Source organism: Clarias gariepinus, chromosome 21 (assembly GCF_024256425.1).
Source record: "Clarias gariepinus isolate MV-2021 ecotype Netherlands chromosome 21, CGAR_prim_01v2, whole genome shotgun sequence".
NCBI classification, from domain to species: Eukaryota; Metazoa; Chordata; class Actinopteri; order Siluriformes; family Clariidae; genus Clarias; species Clarias gariepinus.
In genome coordinates, this window is record NC_071120.1 from 27,070,001 (window position 1) to 27,090,175 (window position 20,175).

The 20,175-nt window shown below is 41.3% G+C and overlaps 1 protein-coding gene across 1 annotated transcript in view; it reads left to right on the plus strand.

Annotated features, from left to right (window-relative positions):
- Positions 1-20,175, plus strand: part of sema4c (sema domain, immunoglobulin domain (Ig), transmembrane domain (TM) and short cytoplasmic domain, (semaphorin) 4C) — a 78,064-nt gene that overhangs the window by 32,447 nt on the left and 25,442 nt on the right. The window contains exon 3 of the mRNA XM_053480687.1: positions 14,543-15,021. Coding sequence (XP_053336662.1) covers positions 14,919-15,021 — 103 coding nt within the window. The 5' untranslated portion in view covers positions 14,543-14,918. The remainder of the gene's footprint in view (positions 1-14,542; positions 15,022-20,175) is intronic.

Here is a 20,175-nt window from a genome sequence, read left to right on the forward strand (position 1 = left end):
ATATGTTTGACGTGATAGCAAAACCGTTGTTTAAACAAGTTAACTGTTGTTAAGCTAGCTAGCAAGGCTACAAAGTGAGCACATTAGCTAAACATAGAAAAAAATGCTACTTTATACATAGATAAATAAATAAATAAATGTATGAAGCTAGCAGGCTAGCGTTACACAACATTAGCTAAAAACACATCGCTAATTAGCTAGCTAGATTGCAATCCTGACAGCTGTTAGCTGGTTTTAATTAAACGATTGATGCTTAGCGTTAAGCACGATTTTAATATAAATGTTTATCTGCAGAGAGGTTTATTTTATTTCTTTTTGAAGGAGATTGAAGGGAAAAAAAGAAAAGACAGATGGAGAGATAATAATAAGAGAGACAGAGAGAGAGGGATGAAGTGATGAAATCAGCGCTAAGCGATTGCGTGTGCGTGTAGAGATAAAATAAACGTTGGACTGTGTGCCTCAGATTGTCACCGATAATGATGTGAGGAAAACAAGACGAGTCACCACCACCTCCTCACCACACACACACACACACACACAAGAAAAAAGGGGTCCCTGTCTTCTCTCAGCTCTAAAAACATAACCACTGGCAATTTCTCTGTCTCTGTGTTGTTTGCTTTTTTTTCTTCTAATGTTTTTGCATTATCTTCTCACTCTTGTTCTCGCGCACTCTTTGGCTTACTCTCTATCTTGTCTCACTATTCCTCTGTCATACTTTATAACCCAGTAGTTTTCTGTCTCACTGTGTCTTTCTCTGTTTGTCTTTTTCCGTCTCATTGTTTATCAGTCTCACTCGTCTGTTCTGATCTTATTCTGACTCTCATACTTTTTAATATTTGTCTCTCCGTCTCACTTTGTATCTCACTCTGTCTCACTCTTTGTATCTCACTCTGTCTCACCCTTTTTCTGCCTCGCTGTGTGTCTTACTGTTTATCTGATGCTGTCTCACTGTTTCACGGTTTTTGTCTCCATTTCTACCCGACTCTTTTTCTGTCTCACTGTTTTGTCTTTTATCTTCATCTGTCTTTCATGCCCTTTTTTATTTCTGTCTCTCTCTCTCTCACTTATTTTCACTTTGCTGTCTCACTCTTCGTGTGTTCCACGTTGACTTCCTTTTTCTTTTCTCTCTGACAAGTTGTCTCACTTTCTCTCTCTCTTTCTCGCTCTTCCTCTGACTCATTCTTTACCGCTCTCGTCCGTCTCACCGTCTGTTTCACTATACATCACTCTTTGTCTGACTTTTTGTCTCACATTTATGTCTCATTCTTTTGCCTTACACTGTCTCACTGTCAAACTTGTTTGTTTTTCTGTTGCACTTTTTGTCTGTCTTACTCTTTTCACACACACACACACATTTTTCTCACTTTCTATCGGGCTAATTCTCCATCGTCCTTTTTTGTCTTTTATACTCTGACACGGAGACAACGTCTTTTTTTCCCATAGTCTCTTTCTATCTCACTCTCTGTCTCAGCCAGTAACACTCTCTCTTTTTATCTCATTCATTCAGCTTCACCCTGTCTTAGTTTTTCTTTCACACTCTATCTCGCTCACTCTATGTCTCCCTGTCTCTGTCCAAGTCCGTCTACTCCAGTCTCTTAACAAACTCTGATTTGCGGAGAAAAGTATTTTACTGTCTCGTTCTATTCTAGTATTCTCTGTCTGTATAACTCTCTCTCTGTCTCACTCTATCTAGTTCACGCTTTTGCTGCCTCACCCTGTGTCTGTCGTATATACTTTATTTCTCATCATGTTTGTCACAGGCTTTTTCTTTCTCACTCAGTCTCACACTTTTCCTTCAGTCTAATCACATCTTTCTTCTCCCTCTCTCTGTCGTTCTGTGTGTGTGTGTGTGTGTGTGTGTGATTTTATTGGTGTGGGACGGAACAAACACAGACATCAGGCTTCAGTTCCTTGACATGTTTCTCTGTATAATGTACACACTATACATTACACTGTGTAGACGCTTATGCAGCATAATAATTCTATCCATCTCCAAGTCCATCATCTCTCTCCTGCTTTCTCTCTCACACACACACACACACACACACACACTTCCGATGGATGTTATTTAAACCTGATCTGCCCTTTTATTGCTACCCAATCCTCCCTCTGCATCACACTCCATATCCGCTATTGATCTCCCTTACCTTCTGGTAAATGTCTCTCTCTCTCTGTCTCTCTCTCTCTCTCTCTGTCTCGCTGTCTGATGACGATGATGACGATGTTGATCATGACGAAGGCTCGACTAGACAGGAAATTGAATTGATTTTAACTTTAAGACAGTGCGAGGAACGTAATCCACTCATCTGATATTTAAGAAAAGATAGAACCTCTGGGCCAAATGTTTCCTCTCACTTCCCTATCCTTAGCGTATACAAGCTAACGTTGCTAACGAGTAAGGGAAGCTCATAGACGCTGGTTTAAAAATAATTCACTGGATCTATAATTGCTATAAAAGTAGAGTGCATTATAGTATATCGCTATAATGGATCTTAAAGTAGTGCTTAACACAAGTAGATTATCTGCAAACAAAGGGTTTTTTTTTTTCAACCTTAGGAGGACGTCAAAACAAGGAGTAAAGGAAATGCTAGCACAAAATACGAAGGCACGTCTAGATTTTTAAATGTGATAATTTAATTATAATGCATCATGAAATAACATACTGCATAGCATTACATTACAACACTCAGTAACTTTACAGTAGCTAATCTTCCCCAGTTTAGTCTAAAGAAATCTCCTAATTCTTAGCAAGTGAACATAGCTTTCGTTAAAACGAGCTAATATTTCTTATGTTAAAAAACACATAAAAAAAACAAAAATTCACAATAATGTACATTATTATTATAAAATGTATTAATAATAATAATAATATGCAATAACTTTTAAAATGAACTAAACAAGATTTATTGTATAAGACTATTTCTAGCCATTCTACTATCTATTAATAGGACAAGAAATTTACATTTGAAATTTTAGTATAACATACAATAAACGTATATTTAGTTTGCTATAATCTTGGAAGTAAGAAATTGTAAATACATTTGACTAAATCTAAGATATTTTACACATGCGTAAATATCAGTTTTTGCCATGTGGATACATTTGACTGAACTAGAAGTCAGTTTAGGGCTTAACGATTCGATCAAAAACTCTAATTGTGATTATTTTGACACATATTTGTGATTGCGATTACCTACAACGCAATATTTAAATATTATGTATACACTACCGTTCAAAAGTTTTAAAACACTTGCAAATTTCTTTGTTTTTGTTTAGTGATTTATTTTCTACATTCTACAACAATACTGGGGATTTCAAAACTATAAAATAACACATATGTGATTAGGTAATTACTTAACAACAAGAAAAACAACAGTTTATTTTAAGACACAGAGGTCAGCCGTTCTGTAATAGTTCTTGCAAGAACAGTATTGTGAAGTTCATTTGCAAAATCCGTCCAGCACCATAATGAAACTGGCTCTCATGAAGGCCGTCCCAGGAGGGCGAGACCAAAACCTACCTCTGCCGCAGACGAGAAGTTCATTTAGAGTTATCAGCCTGAAAAATGACCAATTAACAGCAGCTCAGATTAGAGGCGTTATGAAGTCTTTACAGAGCAGAAGTAGCAGAAACATCTCACCATTAACTGTTCAAAGGAGATTAATGCATCTTTTGGACGCCTTCAGCATTCCTTTACAATGTAGAAAGAAATAAAAATCAGGAACCATCATGGAGTTAGAAAGTGTTCCAAAACTTTTGAACAGTAGTGTATTTCGTATTTCAAAGGTTTTTATTGAGGCTGACTGCAAACAACTGGAGAAACGCTCTCATTAAGAGGATGTTTGATAATAATAACTGAAAATAAAAAAATATATATTATTGACAAACTTAATTGAGATTAAATAATTGCAAAGATCCACACAGTGCAGTTGCATTCGAATGTGTCATAAAAAAAAATAAAAAAAAATTCAAGTTGATTTGACCTTGCAATTTTAATTAAATATATATATATTTTTTACAGCTTAAATAATTCCTTTTTTTCACTATTTCCTACCAATTTTGCTACTAGGACTGTTATATTTTATCGTCTACACAGAAAACAAGCTCGTAAGGCATTTACACACTCACTCGTTGGCGTGTTCAGACTATTAGATGAAAAATAAACAATTTAATCACTAAAGGAATTTGATTGGTTGAGGAGTGCGACAGTCTGGAATTAGATATTTTTTAATAAATAATTTATTATCCAACTGTATTTAAATGATATTAGGATCTAATAAAGGATAATGCGTAGGTGTGTGGGTGTAGTTATGGGTGGAGGTGTAAAAGGCTACACATATTAAGTGGGCGGAGTCTATGCAGCGAAACACTGGAGAATACGCGAATATTGCAGATAAATTAATTCCATGGGATTATTATAAGAATCGATCGAACAACGGTCTCAGATTTTGGGTTCGCTTCTAGATTGCGCGCATGTTGGTGTGGGGGGGGGGGTACTTTGTTGTATAGCTCTTGTCTTACACTGTGTGTGTGTGTGTGTGTGTGTGTGTGTGTGTATATCTTTGTGGAGATTTGATTTGATATTCCATCACACTTTGTGCACTGGGGTGATAAAAATCAATTCGACAACCCCGACACACAAAGCGCACACACACACACACACACACACATCATGACAATAGAGAAAATGTGGTTTTGTGGTTTAAATGTGTCCAGTGGATCATTCAAAATTCCAAGATCATCTTCATGTTGCTGTTTTTCTTTTCGTTGCTTTTTTTTTTTTTTTTTGCTCTCGCAATTTCTCGCCACGTCTGTCTCTGCCTCTTCCCGCATCGATCAGCCTTCTGCGTGTTAGTGTGTGTGTGCGTGTGTAAAGGTGTGTTTCCCGTAATGTACAGCAGCAGCAGAAGCAGTAGCAGCAGGCGCGCTCTGTAGCAGCTCAGCGTGACGCCCCATTAGCGCTCGGCCCACAGGATCGAGTTCAGAGAGGCGTCTACCTGCCCCTGCATTCCTCCTCCCTCCTCCTCCTCCCTCGCTCCAGTTGCCCCGAAAAACCAAGAAACAGGAGTGACCTTTTTCATCCCGTCACGCCAACACGACTCTGTGTTCAGCATTCAGACGCAGCGGGAGAGAGAGAGAGAGAGAGAAAGAGAGAGAGAGAGAGAGGTGATTAAACTTCACAGAAAGAAAGGAAAAAAAACAACAACACAAAAACAAGTTGCCAAAGTAAGGCGTAGGTGGTGTGTGTGTGTGTGTGTGTGTGTGTGTGTGTGGAAACGTTTTACTTGAGTGCACAAATTAAACGAATTGTTAATTTAAGATCTTTAATTAGATCCTAACGATCTCATCATGACATCAGGTTTGCAGTCGAGACTGTAGACGCGCGTACACTCGGGTTAACGCTCAGGCGCTGGCGCGTGTCTGTGCGGCGGTACAGGAAGGGATTATGGGTAACGTGGAGGGAGACGAGACGCTCCGACGCTTTTTCCTTTCAGGTGCATGTCAAGAGTTCTTGATATAACGGTGAAAATATCGGTCTTCTTTTTGTCGCTGCTGAAATAAAGGATTGCGTGTCTGTGTGTGTGTGTGTGTGTGTGTGTGTGTGTGGGGACATGGTGGTGTGCACTGTGCCAGCTTATCACTTCATACCTCATGCTACATGGGCAGCACACACATGCATTTAAGCCTCATTAAAACAGCTGACAGCACAAGGTCAGGGAGAGAGAGAGAGAGAGAGAGAGAGATTTAGTGATAAAGTGAGAGAGAGAGAGAGAGAGACTTAACAGCGGAATGGATAATTATCGAGTGATCGATCTTTCGTTAAGTCCTCGTCACGGTCACATCACGGATGACGGTGCCTGTACCAGAGTTGATAGTGTGTGTGTGTGTGTGTGTGTGTGTGTGTGTGTGTGTAACCATGGATTATGCTGTGTATGTTCTCTGCAGCTGATCAAACTCCTCATGATGATCTGGCTTTCATCTCCGATCATTGGCTGATCAAACAGAACACAACTTGCCAACACACACACGCTTAACAGGCATGCACGAGCTGTCACACTCCCACTCGTTCGCACTCCCACTCCCGGCACCATCACGCTTTCAGTGCACACACACACACACACACACACACATAAACACGTACGTGCCAGCTGCGTGGTCTGTCACATCAGCGCATCCCAAACACTCTCCTTCCTGTCATAATAAAGGCAGGCTTGGAGGTCAAAAGTGGGCGGAGCTTAATGTCAGAAGTACTGTATATGGAAACACAGGTGGAGTTTTAGAGCAAAGCTGAAACCATGAGTCGATCGATAGATATTATATTGTAGATTGATCATGAAAATACAGCTTCAAAGCTCTAAAACTTTAAGGGCACGTTCACATTATTTTTGTTCTCCGCACTCGGGTACACTTGCGTATTTTCACTCTCTGATACAACAGGTGGTAGTTTGCGTCTAGTGGGTTTGTGAGCTGCCATTAAACACAAGGAGAGGAAGAGGACGAAGAGGACGCGGGAGTCAATGTTCACGATAGGTTTTTAAAATCTTTTATTATTATATCAAACAATTACAAGTACAATATGAAAAATATGAAAGTACTAGATTCAGGTATAAAAGATTAAATTAAACACATTATTATCCACAGTTAATTAGAGGTTATACGATATGAGAAAACTTGCCAAAAATACATATACAAATAAATAATAACAGTAGACGGAGTAAACCTAGGGGATAACGAATTTTGCAGACCAAACAAATAAATCATTTTAAAAAAGAGAATAAATAAAAAAAATAATAAACCAAGTAAAAGGCACAAAATACTAACGGAAAAAAAAATTCACAGTGTTCCATCGACTAAGTTGGAATGTCGAGACTATAGCGGAGCAGACGTGCTTAATATTAAAAAACTAACAAGCGAACAAGTTAAAGTATGAAAACTCCATGAAATCTTTTTTTAAATATTATTATTATTATTATTATATTTAAAATGTTTTAGGCTGATCTGCGAGCCACGAATGCACCGCCTTCTTCACGTCTTCATCAGAAATTAATCTACGTCCTCGTACATCTGCGTTCAGGGGACCCAACAGGTAAAAATCTGATGGGACTATAGTGAGGACACTTTAACCCCGACAGTGTGTGCATCGCTGTGTGAGATCACGACGCCCTCGGATATCTGTGTTTAATCTGAAGTTTAGTCCTCAGTCCTTCAATAAGCGTCTCGCTGTAACGAGCGCTGTTGTTTTGAACCTTTTTCCTGATCGTGTTCCAATACTTCTGGCCCTGGCGAATCCCAGAAAACTGTATGATTATGTTTCTGTTCCGTCCTCTGCTGTTTACTCTCAGGCACCAGTAATGATTCGCTTTAAGAAACTTTTACCTTCTTTAAAGTATCACTCTAAAGTTTGTTTGCAGATCCCCGAATGCTCTTCTGTGAGTTGTTTTGGCACCGAGTACAACCTCAGACCACAAAAAAAAATAAATAAACGAATCGCTGCACACTCCTCATCTTCCGTATAAATCACGAGTGCGGCGTCTATTTTCGCTCGCATAGCTGTTACACATGAACTGATGTAACACGCGATGTTTCGCACCTGCACGGCAGCGACTGGGGAGACGGCAGCCTTGGACGGAACGCTCTGATAAGAGCTGGTAATGTAACACCGGAGTGCGGATCATTTTCGACTGATCCTGCTGGAGAATATGAGTTCTTCTGGTAACTTTGTCACACTCGCTCTTTTCTATTTTTATGCAAATCCCAGGAGCGTACAGTACATTAGGTTTTTTGTTTCCATCTGAAAACTGGTCTGTCTCGTACCATATTTTTTTGTCTTTACAGCCATGCATATATTCTCCTGTTATTTTAAGTTATATATGGAAATACTGAATGATTTTGTATGTAATTTTGCAGACATAATAAACATATATAAGAAAATTGGTACAGCATATAATATGGTGCCTAAGACTTTTGCACAGTACTGTATATGTGTGAGACGTTGTCCATATATGGCTATATTGGTTGGATTTCATGACCGTATATGGAGGGATCGTACAGGAGCTTACTGTATACTGTATGTTTTAAAATGAAGCTCCTTCAATGGCTGGATATTGAAAACCAATATATCAATAATATGGGCGTGTTTTAGGGAATCAAGGCATCGTGGATTAAGCTTCTGTATTTATTTCTGTAGGCATACATTACAGTTGTTGCTTATCTTACAGTAATAAATGTGGGCGTGTCTGAGCCCAAATATGGCAAGATGAATGTGTTTGGATCCTTAGCTGGCCAGGTGGGGGTGTCTTTGGGATCATACACAGTTAACCAATCTGGATCTTACAGATGGACCCTCTCTTATTATTATTAGTATATAGATACTTAAATATCATATTTTTGATGATGTTATCTCTATGTGGGAGTCCTATTAAGTTGGTAATGAGTGCAGCAATGTGTGTGAATTCTTTGTTGTGACTTGTGTAATTCCTGCAGATATAAATAGTCAGACTGAATGCAAATGAGCAGCTTGGAGAACACTCTGTTCTCTCTCTGTCTCTTTCTGAGATGATTTGATGCTAATCTGGAAAAGTGATCCTGGTGAATAAGTAACGACTGGATCAATTCAGCCAGTGATTAAATGCGTTGAAGTTTGGTAGAGATTCTTAAATAAAGTATAACGTAGGACGCTTTCTTTACCATGACTAACTGTTATAACCACAGCGGACGTTTTAACGCTCTTTACCGCTCTTACTTCCTTATATAGGCATAGAACGAAATGAACTTGTTTTATCTGCAAGAGAATGTTCTTTAGCGCCCGATGTCCTTCGTGTCTTGGCTCTGGTTTCTGTTTTCCGAGTCGTTTGGTGTCAGATGGTGATTCGCTCCCTGTTTTAGCCGCTGTTTTGTAAAGACTGTCTAATGTGTAAGAAATTCGTCAAACAGATGAGAGTGGACGTTGGACTGGAGTATTCGTATTGTCATTTATTAGGCACAAAAGATCGATATGGCATTGTATCATTGCCCTTTAATGAGAAAAAAAAGGAAAAGTTAGATGTTGTTTTGCTGAGTGAGAATGTCCTTGATTTAAAACAAGTGCACGCACATACACACACACACAACCTCTTTTCTTATCCTTAAAAGAAACCCAAACAAGATTGAACGGAGCTGAAACAGAAACTCATATGCCTAGAGAAAAAATCAGAACAAGTCAATCAAGGCTGAAAAGAAATACCTGCAATGATCTGTCAATTCAACATCAAAGGTTCTCCATGTGGAAAATTACTACAGCCAGTGTAGTCCACCATTATCCACCCAAAATGTGACGTGAACGACTCGTCAGGGTGTCTGATGTACCAGAGTCGAGGTGACGTGTTGAATAGTTGTGCGTGGTTCTGCTGTGTTCTAAAGCTGAATCATTAATCTGTCAGGCTCTTTGTTAGCGTTATGAAATAAAACTGTTGGGTTTTTAAGACTGTCGAGTCGAGTTGTTGAGTTGGGTGTGTTGATGTGACTTGAGTTGTGTTGGTTTATTACGTTGGTTTTTGTTGTCATAAAGACTTGAGTTGATTTTTTTTACCGAGTAACTGTAGTTTGTTATGTTGTACGTGGTGAGTTGAGTTGTGTTATGAGGATGTGAGCTGTGTGTTAATATGAGTTGTGTTGTTATGAGGATGTGAGGCGAGTTTTGTAAATGTGAGTTGAGTTACGAGGATTGGGTTTAGTTAAGATCAGGATGTGGGTGTGAGGTAATGTCAGTTGTGTTATGTTGATTTGAGTTGAGTTGTGAGATGAGTTGTTTTGATGTGACTTAACTTATGGATAGAAATTATGTTGATGTGAGCTGAGTTATGAAGATATGAGTTGTGCTGATGTAAGTCGAGCTGTTATGGAACTCTACGTTGAGTTGTTATGAGGATGTGATTTATGTTACTGATGTTAGCTGAGTTGTGATAATGTGAGTTGAGTTGTTATGAGGAAGTGAGTTGTGTTACTACATGTGAGTTGAGTCAGAAGGAAGTGAGTTGTGTCGATCTGAGTTGTGCTGTTGTGATGTATGTTGATTTGACTTGTTGTTGTTTTTTTCTTCAGAATTTGAGTTGAGTTGTAATGAGAATGGGAGTTGTATCAGTGAGTTATGTTAATGTGAGTTGTGCTCTTATAAAATTTTAGGTTGCGTTGTTTTGAGAATATGAGTTTGGTTAATGTGAGTTATGAGAATGTAATTTGATCATGTGAGTGCTCTTATGAGGATGTATTCTGCGTTAGGCTGCTGTGAGTTGAGTTGATGTTAATGGTGTTGAGGTGAGTTGTACTCTCATGAGGATGTGATTTGTGCTTTTATCTTGATGTGAGTTGACTTATGTAAATGTGAATTGTGTAATTATAAGTTGTGTTAATGTGAGTTGTGTTAATGTGAGTTGTGTTAATGTGAGTTGTGCTCGTATAAGGATGGGATTTGTGTTATGTTTATGCCAGTTGAGTTGTGTTGGTTTGAGTTGAGCTAATGTTAGTTGTGTTGATGTGAGTTGTGCCATCTTAAGGATGTGATTTCTATCATTATCTTGATGTGAGTTGAGTTGTTATTTGAATGTGAGTTATGTTACATCAGTTTGAGTTGAGTTGTAATGTTGATGAACAGCTGCTGTGTTGATTTGAGGTGCATCGCATTGACCTGAGCAGCGCTAAGTCAATATATACTGAGTGCTTTTTTTCCATCCTGTAATTTAAGTGTGAAGACAGTTTTAAAAGGCTGATGTGGTTGAGAATCGCTTCTTGTGGACATTAAGGCCGAAAAATTATGCTCAAAGCAGAAGGGATATGAATAAAAGATTTCTTTTTGTAGTGTGAAATTTGAGTTTCTTGAATAAAAAAGCAGCCGAATATTGTGCGCAGTCCTGCATCGTGTGATTACTGCAGAAATAAAAGTAAGTTCTTGCTACTGCACTCATACTGTTGCGCCCTAGAGTAGCTCTATAACTATTCCCTGAGTGATGGCGTTCGGATGTTGACTAGCGTTCCATCTGTCTCCCGCTGGCCGCTGGGCTTTGTGTACTTCAGAGCAGGAAGGAGTGATGGAGAAAGGGAGGGAGGGAAGAAGAAGAAGGAGGAGGAGGGGGAGGGAAGAGCTTTGAGCGTGAGACTGTTTATGTTTGAAGAGGTTTTTTCTCCCCCCACATCCGACCTTCATTTCATCTAATCTTCTTTCTTCTACTTCACAACAACTTGCTTGTTTATGAGCACCTGTCCGTTCGAGAGGGGGTCGGAGGCTAGAGGTCGGAGGTCACAAGCTGGTTAAAAAAGGAATAGTAAGAGATTGACATTTGATCCTGGTCATCATCGGGTACTTGACCTCATCTTCTTCTTCCCGGCATCTACGCAGACCGGAACAAACATGACCGCTTGTTTTCCTCAGGGAAAGCTCAGGTCAAAACAATCTCTCCCTGACATACACACACGCAAAGCACACACACACACTTCCTTGGAGCATTCTGCCTCAGTCCCTCAACGTCAGCAAAACTAGCCAGCTGCCTTTGTCAGAGATCGCAACGTGATACCTCGGTCCGGCCCGTCTCTAATTTGTAGGCAGTAATTAGCCCTCGAATGAAGGTCTCCGTCCCAAAAGCAGCCGATGGAAAGGTCATCCAGCACCGAGCCTTTTCCCCCACTTGACATCTTCCTTCGTTTGTGTATGTGTGTATGTGTGTTTTGCCTTTTTTTTTTCTAGAGATTTGGGACGAGGCCTTTTCAATCTCCTGTTCAGTTTGCAGAGCTTTGCTTTCCACTCCTTCCGGCCGTGCTCGGGGAAAAAAAAAAAATAGAACAAGAAATGCATTTCAAATCAAATCAAATGCGCCGTGCTGCAGAACGCTTTCGCTAAAATAGATCCGAGGATATACTGCGAATACACGGAAGCCATTTTAAGAATTTGCATTTCAGACGTGATCCGCAGCGCCAAGATGGAGAGTTCGCAAATGGAAGCTAGGAAGTGTAATAAGTATTAATGGAATGATCAGTCGGTAAGTAACGGTAGTTTATCTCGCACAAAATCTGTTTCAGAAATCCACACTCGAGACGTTTCATTCCTTCTCCGGATAACAACGTTACGCGCTGTAGTTTTAAATTGGAGTGTAAAATCAATGCTGAAAACGTCTACTCAGAAATATGAATGTTTTTAAATAAAGTGTAACTGGAGCAGAGTGAGATGAAACTTTGCTAATTGAAAAGAAATGGCTGCTTGATGTGATGTTCCAGCGTTCAGCTACATCGTGAAGTTTGCTTGTTTGGTTGTAGAACAGCGAGGGACTGGACGTGGTTTGAGTCAAAGAAACATCGGACTTGACCTTTCAACGGCATTTGGTGTAAAAGAAAAGAGTAAGTGTACTTAAGGAAACCTATTAGGCAAATTAGACTTTTTAGTTATTTTTAGATGTTCACATGGAGTTTAAACAAACCAATCAGATTTTTCCCTCTAATATGACCTGTTGCACAGCCCTGCAGATCTCTGGAAGGGCGTGGCTCGGCAGTAGCTCATTTACATAGACACTGAAACTGCGAGTTTGGCAGAGGGGTGAAACAAATGGAAGGTTGAAGTATAGAAATCAGAGATGTCTGAGGGATGTTTGAGCTAGAGCTTTAACACATACAATGGTAACACTGGTGGGACTGTCTTAGCTTCAAATGCAAATTGAAAGCAAGCGGGTGGCTTGGGCCATGTCTGGTTTTCTGATTGGACCGAAAACATGCAAGGGGAGCAACATGGCTCGGCAGGGGTACCAGAAGGGTCCTCATAACTCGTGTTTTGGGTATTCTGGACTATTAACACAGGGAATATTGACTACAAATATTTTGATACAACTTTTGTAGGGACGTGTGCAAAACTCAAGGTGATACAACTGCCCAGTTCCGTAACAGGAAAGTGGGAATTTGGGGAAAACCGTCACTCAGATTTCTTAGAAAAGATATATCGATTCTTTCTCAGCTTAATTGCGTGATCGAGCGCGTTTCCTCCACCAGTATGATGTGCACTAATCAGCAAAGTGTTTGAAAAAAATAATCATCCATTATCTATCAATCTATTATCTATTTATTTTGTGTACGGTCATGAGGGTCTGGAGTCCATCCCAGGGAAATTACAGCACCATAACCCTTGGAGTGCCAACCTATTGCAGGGTACAAGCTCACACACTCACACACTAGATGCATTTGGAAAACACCAATCAGACTACACTGCGTGTCTTTGTGGAACCCCGAAAACCTGTAGGAAACCCATCAAACAGCGTGAGAGCATGTGAACTTCACTCTTACAGACTGGAGACCAGATTCGAACCCCTAACCCTGGAGGTCTGAGGTGTTAATCATTGATCCACCGTGGCGCTTTGTAGTCATCAGATACAGCATACACATTTTTCCTGTGTGAATGGCAAACAAAGCAAACATTAGAACCTTTAAACACCTGAAGCTGTAGTAAGTCCCGCCGCACGCAACACGTCTATTAGCGGAGAGCAATTTGTGGAAAATTACCATGATCTCTATACTGATGGTGTTTTTGTTCAATCTTTTCTCCTTTCACCTCATCTATTGTAGAAAACACAAACAACACAACGAGAAATCAATGCGAACCGAGAGTTTGTTGTTCCTGCGGCCGGCGTCTCAATAGCGGTAAATGGCAGAAGGAGCATTTATCACTCAGCCAGACCTTTTAAATAAATAAATATATAAATAAATCACAGTGATAAAACCGCTTCAGGGGTAAGAGGAAGAGTATCCTGGGTATTTTTTTTTTTTTATTTCTCTTTGTTTTGTTTTGTTTTTTTTAATCTCGCAGCATGACATTTAAAAGTCAATGGGTTTACTCTGTCTACTCCACACTTAAGCAAATGTTATCGCTCCCCTTAATTTCCCTCGTTTTTTTGTAACACAAACAAACAGGTGAGACGCTAATGACGGAGGCGGAATTGTTACAATTCGCGAGTGCGTTACGATCTCGCTCCGTCTTTCACCTCACCTCTGGCCTAATAAGATTTTTTTTTCTTTCTTCCTCGGCGGTGAGCAGCCGTCCCGTTATAATTAGAAGCCCGTCTCTCGTTTCTTCGCAGGTTGTCAGCGATGTTTGATGTATTCCTGCTATAAACGATGCTGAAGTGAGCCGTGTTGATGCCGCCGTGCGCTGACAGCCATTCATGGTTTAGCTGGTTCTCTGCCAAAACATTTCAATAGGTTTTTTTTTCTCTTTGAGCCGCACACGCTGTCATTAAATTGTCTCGACAGCAACCCTGCCACTCGCTACCCTCCACCTCCCTCCCTCCCTTACCATCTTTACTAAACAATGTTCCAGTCCAGCGCACAGCTAAATCACCGATGTTAAATTAACACACAGAGTGCACATTTCAAAACAATGTAGTTCTCAAATGGAGCTGTTGATTTAACGCTACGTTCTGTTGCGCGGCCTGATGGCAACAGCGTCCCGTGAGAAGGTACAAGCACTTCCCAAAATTACTTTTGCTCACGAGTATTTTGTGTTCTTTCTGCTTTCTTTTTTTTCCCCATACAGGCTGATAGAGGTGTTTTCAACATCACCCATGGCTTACTGTCCAGTCTGAGCACCGAGTCTCAACAAGCACCTGATTACACTGGATTCTGGAGGTCTGGAGAAGATCAATTTCTCATTTGAGCCATCAGTACCCAGCTTAGAAGGTCCAGTTGTCAAACCTACACGCTGAGAACCACCAGCGGTCCTAAAAAGAACAGTTGTGTAGGTGGATCCACAGAACCGCTGCTGTTCCACCAATCAGAATCTACCGGTTCTTCCACCAATCAAACCGGAACCGTCGCTGCACGGCAAGGAGTTCTGTTTCTGGGATCGTAGCCGGCACCTGGAATTCGAGTAGTTTCATTTGTATCCAATCAGAACAAGGATACTTGGAGAAATGGGTGGGGCTAAAGTCCTACTCGTGATGCTGGTGATTGGTCTGGAAAATGCAAACAGTGTGAACTGGAACCCAGTCCCGCGCAAGACCATCCGGTATCACGGTAAGTAACTAATTATATTTAGATTCTGTATTACTTGTAGATGTATATGTTTCAATAAGTAATAACTGTACAAAGATCTGTACGCTAATTAACTTTATTCTTCTGATCATTAATATTTTGAGATAATTGCGATATTCAGTTTGCTGCTAGAATAAGGCAAATTCCCGTACACGGCGTGAACGTGTATGAAGTCGACTAACTTTTTTATGTGCAGTCAAATAAATCAATCAGTTATAAATCATTAGTCCATTATAAGTAGGGCGATGTTTGAATTCTTTTTTTTTTCACCTTCTCATCTACTCTACTCCGCCTACTCTACTCCCCCTACAGTATTCTGTACAACAATGATTGACATAAACAGGCATTCTGGTCCAGCAATCAGTTTTCCCAAACGGATTTTCTCAGCAACTTGATACACTTTCCCTAAGGTTATGGTTTAATCCATCGTTTGCTTGGTTCATTTTTTTTTTTTTAAATATCATGTTTTATGTCTCTCCTTAAGACCTTGGTTACAATCCAACCAGGAATGGAATGCACTAGAAACAGGTTGTAAGATTATCAAGTACTTACTGATGATCGTGTCGCTAGTGGGTCTGTACTTCATCAGTGTAACACAAGATGCATCTGACTGGATAAATTCTAGACGGTTCTGGAAGGTTTTCTGTTTGAAGCTTAACTATAGGGGATCTGAGCCTCCGAGTGGTAAAGTGCTCACCCTATCATCCGGAGATCGCGGGTTCGATCCCCGGGTGATGCTGTTTTCCTCTCACAGCCGGAGGTCTAGAGAGAGCTGATTGGCCGAGCTCTCTCAGGGGGGAGGGATGAGAGGTACTCGCGCTCCCACATTAATCACGGCTCTACAGACAATCAGGGCCGTCTGTGAGCTCGCGCACGCGGAAGGAGCGGCTAGCGCTTTCCTTTGAGTGTGTTACTCCGCCCCTAACGGTGCGTGAGCAAGCAGTTCGAAAAGATGCGGTCGGCTGGCGTCACACAGAGGAAACGCGTGATAGTCTTCGGCCCTACCGTCTAAAAGGTAGTAGTAGCCTTAATGTGGGAGCCCCCTAGTGATGGGGAGGAATTGGCTACGACTAAACTGGGGAGAAAATTGGAAAAAACTATAGGGGATCAAAAACGAAACCCCAGTTAACCCATAAATAGCCGAATGGTTGGAACGGACAGAGCCTGGCTGTTGTTTGGAATACGCCTACCTTCCTCAATAACCACAAGCTGATTAGCTTAGATTTTTCTTAGCTAAAATGCTACGGTGGTTAATGTTAGTTTATATGCCAATGTTGCTTTGCATTTGATTGTACCCATCGTCCCGTGTCAGCTCTTACATTTCCTAAAGGCAAGTTAAACTACAATCATTTCAGTTAGCTGGTTAGCTAGTGGTTTAAAATCTGCAAATCAGCCACGCCCCTAATTATACAGACCTGTACGGCTTACAGTTATAAGAAAAAATTCACCCTTGTACAGTTATCGTAAATGGGAAATCTAGCTATGGAGACCAAAACTGTTTTTTTTTTTTTTTTACAATTCTGCAAACTTGTTTATTTCTGCTGTACAGTTTTTACCTGAATCATTTGTGAAATAGTGGCCATTTAAGGAACTGCATCTTTTATATATTAATTTAATTTTATTTATTTATTCTGCAGTTCTGCATTGGACTTGTTTTTCAGAACATTTTTCTTACCCCTGAGTTCAGTGAAACAGATCCTCGTTCTGGAACTGAGTTCGGAAGTTCTAGGATTCGTCCAATCAGTTGCGATCAGAGGAAGTTTGAGGGATTTGAATTTGTTTAGATTTTTGACGCTGATTTTACGAAGCTAAAATGAACATGTTAATGCCGAGTGTTCCTAGTGGCCATTTGAGGAACTGCACGGGCAGTTCTAGAAAATGTATTGATTTAGGATCAGCGATTTGTTAAGCGTTGTCAGCTCCTTCAGCTGCTTTGTGTTCTTCTTCTCCTACCTGCCCTGTTTCTCTTTCTCTCGCTCTCTTTCTCTCTTTCTCTCGCTCTCTTTCTCTCGCTCTCTGGTTACCTTGTTTTTTTATTTTACCTTTAAGCCTTTTTCTTTTTCCTTCGCTCGGCTCCCTCCTCCCTCTCTCGTTCTCAGGCCGATCGGGTTACCGCACGCCTTTACTGGCTCTGGCATAAAAGCACTCGCTTTCCTGCCCTCGCTCACTCCTTCCCTCACTCCCTCGCTCCATTTGTTCTCCTTCTCCTTTACTCTAGCTTGTTCCAGTGCTCGCTCGTTGTTTTTTTCGTTTTGTGTGTGTGTGTGTGTGTGTGTGTGTATATGATACGGTTGACACCTCACTGACAGGCAGGAAGCAATGCACTAGAACAACAGGTAGTGAACTAAAAACATGCTCACACACCCACCAGATTGCAGGATTGTGTGCAAACAAACTATAAACAACAAAGCAATCCTAAAACACACACACACACACACACACACTTACAGCCTGGAGAGATGGTGAGATGGTTTCTTAACACCATAAATGGACGAGAAATGGCAAGAACGAGAAAAAGAAAAATATACGGCGTGTGTGTTTAACTACTGTTCCAGGTCATGAGTGTGTGTCCCAAACCACATAAACATGAACCCTGTGTGCACTATACGAGAGACAGACAGAATGCGTGTGTGTGTGTGTGTGTGTTTGTAGTGCTTAGACTGGCAATCCAAGGGATTTAGATCTCAGCCAGCATAGCCGTACATGTGTGTGTGTGTGTGTGTGTGTGTGTGTGTGTGTGTAGAGATTAAAGTGAAGATAATATCCACCCCATCTCTTACTCTCCCACCCTCTTCAGTTCCTCCTAAATCAACTGTGGATTCAAGTCCACACACACACACACACACACACACACACACACACACACACACACACACTCATACTTCCAACATCTCGGACATAAACTCATTTTCTCTCGTTGTCTCTCCATTTGCACATTTTCACCCACACAACAACGCTCCCAAAACTGTTGCACCACAAAATCACAAAATGCTGAACTGCTTCCTGGCGGCTTAAATTCCAGCAAATCTGAAAGTAAAAATCTGGTGTTTGGGGGCGGAGTAATGTCGTTATCATGACCACAGCTACAGTAGATACAAGTAGTTCAAGTTCTATGAAGTTAGGGGGGGAAAAAAGACGTGTGTTTTTTTTTTTGTCTCAGGCTGTAAACATGTTTATTTTGTTTATTATGTTGTAAAGTTGGAGATTTTAACATGGGGCTTAATGGGAATTGACTCATTTTTGGTGCCAGCCTAGTGGTCATTTGAGGAACTGCACATTTTCACACCAACGCATTTGCGTCATTTTTCGGAACCGTAGACCGCCTGCTCTGTATGTAACTCGTTTTCATCTTCTGCGTCAGTTTACTAATCAATGTCAACAAGATGGCCGATGCAATTCTCTTGCTCTCAAATGTTTTTCACCTCAAACTTTTTAAATGTTAAAAAGCTTGCAAATAGGCCTCCGAGTGGCGCAGTGGTAAAGCGCTCGCCCTATTATCCGGAGATCGCTGGTTCGACCCCCAGGTGATGCTGTTTTCCTCTCACAGCCGGAGGCACAGAGAGAGCTGATTGGCCGAGCTCTCTCAGGGTGGAGGGATGACAGGTACTTGTGCTCCCACATTAACCACGGCTCTACAGCCAATCAGGGGCGTCTGTGAGCTCGCGCACACGGAAGGAGCGGCTAGCGCTTTCCTCCGAGTGTGTTACTCCGCCCCTAACGGTGCGCGAGCGAGCAGTTTGAAAAGATGCGGTCGGTTCGCGTCACGTGGTTCGGAGGAAACACGGGATAGCTTTCGTCCTCCCGACTGAGTGGTAGTAGTAGCCTTAATGTGGGAGCCCCCTAGTGACGGGGAGGAATTGGCCACAACTAGATTGGGGAGAAAAATCTGGGGAAAAAAGAATTGGACAGGACTAAATTTATAAAAATAAATAAATAAAAAAAAAGCTTGCAAATCATGCGCTCTCAAGTCTACCCTGCAAGCCATATCCGACCTTTTGCATGCCCTTAGGCTCTAATTGAAAAAGAAAAGGAGACGCACGTCGCCTGTGGTGTGGGGGAGAAAAAAAAAACATTTCAGGTTTGCTAGTTTCTTGATGCAGCACCAGCTCGGTGTCGGAGGATAAGCTGGGGGGGGGGAGCGGTCTCTCTGCTTATTAACTCTGCTGATCACAAGGGAAACTGCAGTGTTTAAAATGGAGTCCAAGTTCAGTGCCACGCATCCCATGAGAGGCAAAGAAGACAAAAAAGAGACAGGGAAAGGAAAAGAGAGAGAGTGCAAGGCCGACGGAAAATGAAAGACGAGTTCCAAGAGATGGTATAAGTACACAAATCGAAACGTGCTGAGGACGGCAAAGCAAGAGAGCGAGACGGAGCGACAGCGTATTCCATCTCTCTACCCTCCAATTACTGTAATGACTGCCTCGGTACTCTGTGGAGTGTGTGTATGTGTGTGTGTGTGTGTGCATGTGTGTGTGTGCGTGTGTTAGAGACATCTGCACATCTTTCTTTTTCTCCCTCACCGTCCGGCACTGGCTCTGAAGTTTCAATGTGTGTGTGTGTGTGTGTGTGTGTGTGTGTGTGTGTGAGTGGCACCCCATGAGAGCGTAAAGGTTGTCAGCATTAAAGAAGCCACGGCACTTTTATGAAAAGGTCACTAGCAGAACACGCTGAGAGACAGACGTGCAGTGAGACGCCTCCCTTTGGCCCAGTTCGTTTTTCAGTTTCTTTCATTTATTTTGCCTTTTTTATTCCGCTGTCCTGGTTTAGTTTCTTTGTTGAGTTGTTGGCTTTCTATCTATCTATCTATCTATCCATCTATCCATCTATCCATCCATCCATCTATCACAAACTTACCATCACTACACTCAAGCATCCATCCTTCCTTGTTGCCCCAGAAGATGTCCCCCAGAAGTTCATTATTGGTGCCTTTCTGCTGTAGCTCAAAGTTTCCACCACCTGATCGGTTCTTGGCCTCCTTCTATTAAATTTTAAGGTGTTTCCACCCAAGAACCCAGTCCAGGCCCACTGCTGCTGTAGCTGAAGACCCGACCAATTGATTGGTTCCTGGACCACTTCTATTGTAGCTCAGACTTTCTCAAAGCACCCACACTCACCTAATGTATCTCAAAACATCTC